General features: G+C 38.2%; 1 protein-coding gene across 1 annotated transcript; it reads left to right on the top strand.

The window, feature by feature from the left end:
• The first annotated feature begins 3,859 nt into the window (after nt 1–3,859).
• On the top strand, nt 3,860–6,052 carry LOC129763211 (SET and MYND domain-containing protein 4-like). Its single transcript, XM_055762093.1, has 3 exons — nt 3,860–4,373; nt 4,562–5,804; nt 5,888–6,052. The coding sequence occupies exons 1-3, from the start codon at nt 3,887–3,889 to the stop codon at nt 5,898–5,900; spliced, it is 1,743 nt and encodes a 580-aa protein (XP_055618068.1). The 5' UTR covers nt 3,860–3,886; the 3' UTR covers nt 5,901–6,052.
• Nucleotides 6,053–8,972: the final 2,920 nt, after the last annotated feature.

The following is an 8,972-nucleotide window of genomic DNA, read 5'->3' as shown; positions in this document are numbered from 1 at the left end:
TATTCCTTGACAATCCCACCAAACACACAGCAGAACCTTCCTGGCCGTTAATGAGGGCTTGGCCACCGTCTGAGCCGCTTCAGCGGGCTTCGACCACGACCGTTTGCGCTTCACGTTGTCGTAAGTGACCCACTTTTCATCGCCAGTCACCATCCATTTCAGAAACGGGTCGATTTTGTTGCGATTCAGCAGCGATTCACATGCGTCGATACGGTCAAAGATGTTTTTTGCGTCAACGTGTGTGGCACCCATACATCGAGCTTCTTTGTGAATCCAAGCTTCTTCAAATGGTTAATAACGGTTTGATGACTTATCCCCAGCTCTTGGCCGATGCTACGGCTGCTACTATGCCGGTCTTTCTCGGCTAATTCAGCGATTTTGTCGCAATTTTCGACGACAGGCCTTCCGGAGCGTGGCGCATCTTCGACGACCTCTACACCAGAACGAAAACGTTGAAACCATCGTTGTGCGGTGGAAATGGAAACTGTATCGGGTCCATAAACTGCACAAATTTTATCGGCAGCTTGAGATGCATTTTTGTCTTTGTCATAGTAGTACTGTAAAATATGTCGGATTTTCTCTTTATTTTGCTCCATATTTGCGACACTATAACTCACGAACGACTTAACCAAACAAAACACTGTCAAGGACTATATTATAGCGCGTAAAAATACCTTTCCAACAAGCTATAGTATGACTCGATACAATGAATACAACTAGAACTACGCGCTTACAACGACACCTCGCGGAAATACCGCAGGACTTTTTTGACAGCCTAATATCACGAAATCGTAAATATATTCACCATTTCTTTGCTCCTTTCCCAAAAACTTCATATTCAAAGTAATTAATGACGACATATTCTTTTTTGTTCATCGATCCAATATACTTCGTCTATTGTTGACGAATCTACGCAAAGCTGCATCAGCTTATACGATGCTTACATTAGAGCTCAGAACCACAAAAATGATGATGTTGTATTTCTACGCGCTTAAATTCGCGCGTTATTCGATCGCGATCATTTAATAGAATGAATGCTAATCATTAAATATCGTCAGTAAATACAGGGTCTTCAGATTAAACGCTCACGAAAAAAATCGAATAGCTCCTTATAAAAAAATTCAAGATGTACAATTTACAGGAACGAGTATTTTTAATGAATTCGTATTACATTCATTCCCAAATGTTATGGCACACACATAAACACACAGATACAAGAATGGAAATAATGGAAGATATTGAAAATTGCAGTGCGGTTTCATTCACTTTCACGACAACAGTCTCGAAGAAGAGGAAGCCCTCTGTATCGAAGTTTGGCTTATGGCTTATGAGAAGTTTTCGCGCCAGTGCGGATATGGAAGACTATCCAGAATTTTGATTTTTTAGATCAGTGGTTTTCAGATTTTTTTAGATCAGAGGTTTTCAGATTTGTTTATGGTAGAGCACTTTTTATAGCAATAACATTTGACGGAGCACCTGCATTTTTCAACCAATAAAACAAATCCTACTTGCATTGACATTACCCAACTGGGAACAACTCTATTTCGGTTGTGTGTCCCAGTTACACGACATCTGACCCGGAGTAAACAAAATAAAGTACTGTATGACCTGTGAAATAGAATTAATGAATATTTTTTCCAAGATGGGTTTTCAAGTGGGAGCATTTGCTACAACTTCACGGAACATAAATTTCCTGCGGAGCACCATTTAAGAAACCCTGATGTAGATACTACCTTACTGTGGAATGCGCAGGAGTTCGCTCCCACCTCAAGCGGATCAAAAGTGTTTATAGTTTGTGGTGGATGTCTGAGGGGTAAGAAGAAAGTCGGGTACGATTGGCTGATACAACTCGGAAATATTTTCCGAAGTGATAAACAAGCGGATTAAATAACACATTTCCATAGTTCCACATAGAAAATGCGGTCGTGTCCTAGACACAACCCCTTACAATTTTTTCTAAAAATATTCTTCCAGTTTATCGAAAATTATTATTGGCAACCCTGGAGGTTCCTATACGAACGTTGGTGCAATTGAAAAAAAAGAAGTGGTTGTACAATCAGAAGATTTGCTACATTGTACTTCATTCAAAGTATTGTTCGTGCTTGGCTACAACTATTGCTTATTTGCAGCCAGTATGAGCATTCCTCGTCCGAAAAAAATCCTCACCATTTGAGGCAATCCAAGAGTGGACCAAATTTCTTTTTTCAATTGATGTGTTTGAGCCGTGCACTAAAGGAAAAACGGTCACAATACGTGCAAAGACACGATAAAGTTATTTTGCAGCAAGACAATGCTCGGCCGCATGTCGCGCAACCGGACAAAACATACTTGGAAACGCTGAATTAGGAGATCCTATCCCACCCGCCGTATTCTCCAGACATTGCCCCGTCCGATTACTACTACGATCGATGCGACATGTCCTGGTTGACCGGCACTTCTCCAATTTTCTTCTTCTTCTTCTTCAATGGCACTAACGTTCCAAGAAGAACTTCGCCGTCTCAACGTAGTATTACTTGCGTCATTTTTATTAGTACTTAGTTGAGATTTCTATGCCAAATAACACGCCTTGAATGCATTCTGAGTGGCAAGCTATAGAATACGCGTGATCACAGTGCAAGTCGGAGGAAATTTCTTCGACGAAAAATTCCCCCGACCAGAACGGGAACCGAACCCGAACACCCGGCATGTTAGTTATGACGCTAACCACTCGGCCACGGGAGCACTCCAATTTTGATAAAGTCAAAAATTGGATCGATTCGTGGTTGGCCGACAAACCGGCCGATTATTAAGGGATCCGTGAATAGCCAGAAAGATGGAAAAAAGTTGTGAGTAGCAATGGGCAATAATTTGAATATTAAATTTGTAACCATTTTTGCGGAATAAATCATTGATTTTTGAAAAAAAAAACGAGGAAACTTACCGATACCGATAAATTGTGTCTTAGAAAGAGCTATAGAGCATTGATGTCCAAACGTGAAAAATATATACACTGAGAAAAAAGATTAGTACTCTTTTTTTTAGTTACAAATAAACTTTAATTTGAAATATGTAAAATACATATTTTTTATTTTTTTCATATAAAATAGAAGACATGCAGAAAATTCAAATGGGTATAAGATGGTAAAACTATTTTTGACGAACTTCGTGAAACATCGAATTTTTATGAATTTTCAATCATCAACAATCATTTACAACCTTTCTAAATACATTATCATGGTAAAAATATATGTTTAGGAGTTACGTTGAAAAACATTTGAACACATGTGTGTTAATACAAAACGTAGCGATAATATTTTTCAGAGATACAAAGATTTCTCTTACTTAAATCGATACGCTCTTTTCAAAAACTTGAGTCAAAAAATTCCCAAATGCTGTTAAGAACTCATATTTCCTCCAACCCAAACGGAATATAAACTATCGTTCGAATCAAAAATACAAGTTTTTAAAATCGTAATTTTTAGTTCGATTTCATTTGGAATTGCACTTTTTCCAAAATTAGTTATTTCAGTAATTTGAAGTCGGATAGAAGTTTCTGGATATGTGATGGTGCTGTTTTGAGATGGAGATAAAATTTCAAATTGTTTCCTCAAATAAGTCAAATTACATGTTATATTTGTCACATAACGATGGTGAAAAAATCATCACTTTGAAAGTTGTGACCAACGGTTACAAGCCTCATCATACGGTACATTTCCATCATACAGCCCAAGATAAATTGTTTATTGATAAAGATAAAATTCTGCCGTTGCAAGCATAAGCTCGTTTATTTATTTTCAAATCTCAGATTTCACGCTTCTTTGTTGATAGTATGATTGAACTGGGTTCAAAATTATTTTCAGTTTGTGCTGAGCATCCAAGGCATTCGGGTGTGCATTCATTTTTAAAAATGTTTACTGATATTGAGGATTTCTTCGATGCTCCTCATATTCGTGATTTTGTTTTGGAAAGAGCATTTCACGGAATTCGTTTAGACGAATCACCTGAAATATTCAGAGCCAATTCACAAATTGTTCATAAGCAAAATAAGAAGTGCAACATTCGAGCAACTCAAGCTCGACAACTTGGTAACCGACTGTACTCGGAGAGCTTGCTCATCAGAGCAGCAGAACGGTACAACGAAAGTTTGGCATGGGCTGAACCAGAATCTGAAGCCATGACATTAGCATACGGCAATCGTTCCGCAGTGAGTTATGAGTTACAGGAATATCAACGTTGCTTAGACGACATCGAAAGAGCTCGTAAGAATGGAAAAGTCAATCCACAATTAGAGGCAAGACTGAATAACCGAAAAATCGCGTCCCAGGCTGCGCTTGAGAAGAAAATAAATGATCCGGATAGTTCCTTTCCCAGACCGATGATACTCAGATATCCAAGTGAGTCTAATTCTAATTTCGTTGTGTAAGTTTTGTGACAAACTGCATTAAAATCGTTTATCAGTGATAAACACAAAGAACTAAAAGGAAAACGCATGAAGTTTACTTCAAAAATACTTATGAATTAACTGATATCAACTAAACCGGAGTTAGACTCGATCAAATCAACCAAAGTTCTTCTTCTGCAGGTAATCCTAAAATCCCCCAAATGGCTCAATGCTTGGAATTTCAGAAATCATCAAAATATGGCAGGCACATTAAAACAAATCAAGATCTTCATGTCGGCGACGTCATCATGATAGACAAACCTTTTGTCAGCACGCTCTTCAGTAGGTTGAAATACCAGCGATGCACTTATTGCCAGTCAGATAGTCTTCTCTATTTGATGCCATGTTTGGAATGCACAGATGCTATGTTCTGTACTGTAGATTGCCGTGAACGAGCATTCAATGAATATCATCGTTTTGAATGTTCTGTGTTGGGCGAAATGCGAGAGTTGATTATGGAAGATACTGTACTGTTTCTTGCTCTAAGAATATTACTGAAAGGGATTTCAGCCTTCAACGACGATTTAGACAACCTCGTGAAACAAACAAAAGAAGTCTCCAAAAAACCCTTATACATTTTCAATCAAAATTGGAACGGGATAAATACACAGAAATGTTTTCTTGCAATTCAAACGTTGATATGCCATGAAGATGATATGAAAGAACATAATTATGCTGCCTCATATAACTCGGTGCATCTCATTCTAGAACAGCTGCTTCGTTACACACCTCTCAAAGATATTTGCAAAAACGATGAACACAAAGAAATTCTCTGCGATCTGTTTCTGAGACACTTGCTGATCATTTTGTATAACACGGGAACTGTAACTAAATTGAAGGACTTTCAACCGAGCGTTAACTCGTTTTCTTACATACCGAGTAACTTGAGCCTATCGGTCTATCCTTTGTACTCGCTAATAAACTATTCTTGCGTTCCGAATGTGACGACAATACACCTCCCAGATGGACGAGTTGGCATTGTGGTATCCCAAGCGATAAAGCGCGGAGGACAACTGTTTACTACAAACGATTTAACTTTCGAAAATCACCCGCGCCTTTTACGTCAGGGTGTTTGTAGACTAGTCTTAAACTATGAATGCACCTGTGTAGCTTGTCAGCAAAATTATCCTTTGGCTGTGAAGCTGAAGCTTATCCCACAACTCTCTGCAACATGTGCGGTACTATCAATACCTGAAAACAAAGGATTTGACGCCCCGTTTGCTTTGGAAAAGCTGCCGAAAATTTGCGAGTTTTTGGAGAAAAACGATAAACACTTTCCATGCCTGGAGCTGATTGAAGCACGCGAACATCTTCGTTACTGCCTGTTACAAATTTACACAGCAGATCCAATTACGAAGAAAGTTGCCAAGATCACCAATGTGAGGTAAGCAGTTCTAAAAACAACAACATGCACATTTGATATATTTTGTCCTCGAAAATAACTAGTTTTTTTTTCTTCCCACATAGGTTTAACACTTAATTTGTGATGGAAGCAAGGAGTTCACAAATCTTTAACCACCTCAATCTTATCCAACTTGAATCCGTGAGGAACCAACAACTTTAGGCCAATTAAGTACGGTCAAGGAAAAAAAATCTTGTATTCTATGCATTTTATGTGTTACATTTTTTAGATCACCACAATAAAATTGCTTAAGTAAACACCGGATTCGATGCAAACATCTTGTTTTACGGAATCGTTTTCCGGCATTCTAGCAACACATTCCGTCCATAGTAATCGTGCTCGGGTTCGGAGATCATCCTTTTTCTCCATACCGTGTTATACTTTACACTGCCGTTTCAGTCGACTCGGAAACACGTAGTGCTTACAAGTCCTTTTCAGTTCCCGGAATAGATCGCCGCAAGAAACGACTGCAACAGAAACAGCCACTCATTAAAAGTGTAGTAGGCTAGACATATTGTGGAACGGTATTGTATTTCAAAACAAAAATTACCGGGCAAACGTAATGCACCAGGCAAACGTTTTCCGTCCGACGCTAAAACTCGGTCGGACATTGCTAAAGGATCGTATCCTATGTTTCAAACCTTGCGTTCATTCGCTTACTTCCAAACGTTGCTTGCGTTCTTTCGCTTGCTTGCGGTTTCCTACGGCTTAAAAAATACTTTGGAAACAGACTATTGACATCACACAAATCTGTATATAAGCCGGTGCCAGCTCGGAAATCGACTTAGTTATAATCGTACAGTGGTTGGAGCATCTTCTCGCTTCTACGAATTGACGTGGCGAGGCTAACTGCGTTCATCGTGAAACGCCGAAAAACGGTGTCTCCAAGGGCCTGTTTGTGCAAACGAAGGGTACTGGTGCGTCTGGTTCGTTCAAGATTCCTCAGAAGGGCTATTGCGATGGCCTTTTTGGCCTCACAGGCACCGAACGAAATTTCACCACTGCTTGCGATATCTTTCATTCTTTCATCCTTACTTGCTATTAGACAAAGCCTCTGTTTGTGATATCACCACTAAGAAAGAATTTTATCTGCTCGCTAGATGTATCTAGATTGTGATTTGACGACGAAGGTGTTCAAAATTATAGAGACTTCGAATTTCCTCAGTTCATTTGACTCAAGCATTTCTAAAGACCAATTTGGAAAACTAAACCAAACTCTTGACCTTAAAAATGGCCATTTCGGAAACCTCGTTGCTGCTGCCGTCTGGTCGCTGGATAAGTGTTGTGTTGTGAATGCTGCTGCTGGGTAAAAATCGGCCATTTGCGATTTTATACCAAATAAGTTGAAAATTAGCGGAGCTTCAATTGCAATATTTCCTCTCTCCACATTGTCCATAGAATGCTGCATTTGCATTTCGAGCGAGCAATTTACGCGCGCCTAATTCGCAAATGTAAGGTAAATGATGTTGGTTTGTCCAGTCGAGAATATGATCATGGTTTGCTCACTTTTTTGAATGCTCTAGTTCTGCACACCAGTGTTAAATCAGGTATTCAAATGTTTGAAAACTTATAAAAAAATATCTTTTTCATGATTTACAGTAGTTTCATAGGATATTTTTACGAATTCACTAGTATTAACCCTTTCATTTAAAAACTTCAATTTCTAAAACCGGACAAACCATGATCATATTTTTTCTTTGAAGAAAATCGGTAAAAAACAAAAATTAAAAAATGGTTTATTTGATCGTCTTATGGTTTTATTAGCAACTAGAGACTTGGGGCTTTACAACAAACCCAAACGCGTCTTGATACATGTGGTTTTCATGAAAAAAAAAAGACACAGGAGGGTTGTGTCCGAGACACGACCGCATAGTTGACGTAGGATTCAGTTAGGCTATCTGTTGATTTTAGACATGTTTGAAGAATTTCATCGTTAAACTCTTTGATATTGATTTGGTTTTAATGTCTCTGTTAGGGAACACATTGCGGTAGGAACAAAAGTTCCCCCTGCTTTCATGTATTTGCAATGTTTCAAATTTCTTTACTTCATCAAACTATAGTAGACAACAATAACATACATTACATTACAATTACAATATAGTTAATGAATAATTAATAGCTATATTTATGAAAATCTATTATTAGAGGTATCATGTATTTTGTATTGATAATGAATTACGAAATGCAACGCAGCAAACATATATGACAAAACTGTAATTCACGAATACAATGATCTTTCAGTCAATGACTTTTTCAATAATTTCTTCGTCATTGTCACATCAATTACATTACTGTACTTATTGTACGTTCTCACCATTCTATTAAGTGGACCATTCATAGCATATAAAGTTCGAAATGAAGTTGGTTGGAAAAAATTCCGTGCTCGCAAGGCTCGTGTTAGTGCATAAAAATTGTGATTTTCAAGTAAGTTTTCAGAACTAATCCTGTGTGAAACTAAGTCAATTAAACATGAAATTGTGGCATTTTCTCTGCGTTTCTCAAGTGTTTCAATATTTATTAACATACAACGGGCTTCATATGGGGGAAGGGGATGTGTTGTCCAGCCTAGCTTTCTCAGGGCAAATAATAAAAATTGTGTTTGTACTGATTCTATTCGATTGGAGTGCAGTTCTTGATAGGGTGCTCATACAACAGTGCAATATTCTAAAATAGATCTTACAAAACTTATATACAATGTTTTTATTGTGTACTAGCTGACCCGACAAACTTCGTCCCACCCAAAATTTGTTTTTTGTTATCAATACCTTCAAACATTCACGTTTTCTCACTATAACCAAGTTCATGGGTCCAACCGCAGAACTGTTCATTGATTGATCTTCTAATCGCCCTCGTTGAATTTACCTTTTACTAAAACATTCCTAGTATTTGAAATATATGTAATATTTTTTATGGGACCCCCTCTTCGTTCCAGAGGAGGGAGGTGTGTCATACCATCATAGAAACATTTCTCATACCCAAAAACCCTCACATCCCAAATCGTGCTTGATTAGTTTGTGTTTGTGTGCACCCTGTAATTAGTGTTTCGTTTATATGGTTATGCTTGATTAATTCTCGAGTAATGCAGAAATTTGTGTTCCATTTGTATGGCAGCACCCCCCCCCCCCTTTTAGAGAGGGGGTGGAGAGCCTA

This window comes from Toxorhynchites rutilus, chromosome 1 (genome assembly GCF_029784135.1).
Source record: "Toxorhynchites rutilus septentrionalis strain SRP chromosome 1, ASM2978413v1, whole genome shotgun sequence".
Taxonomy (NCBI): domain Eukaryota; kingdom Metazoa; phylum Arthropoda; class Insecta; order Diptera; family Culicidae; genus Toxorhynchites; species Toxorhynchites rutilus.
Note: the sequence above shows the minus strand (reverse complement) of the source record. Positions and strands in the feature narration are given on the sequence as shown.

Coding starts and splice junctions, on each gene's coding strand:
- LOC129763211 (XM_055762093.1), top strand. CDS start 3,887: ATGTTTACTGATATTGAGGATTTCTTCGATGCTCCTCATATTCGTGAT. Junction 4,374..4,561: donor GATGATACTCAGATATCCAA/GTGAGTCTAATT, acceptor CTTCTTCTGCAG/GTAATCCTAAAATCCCCCAA.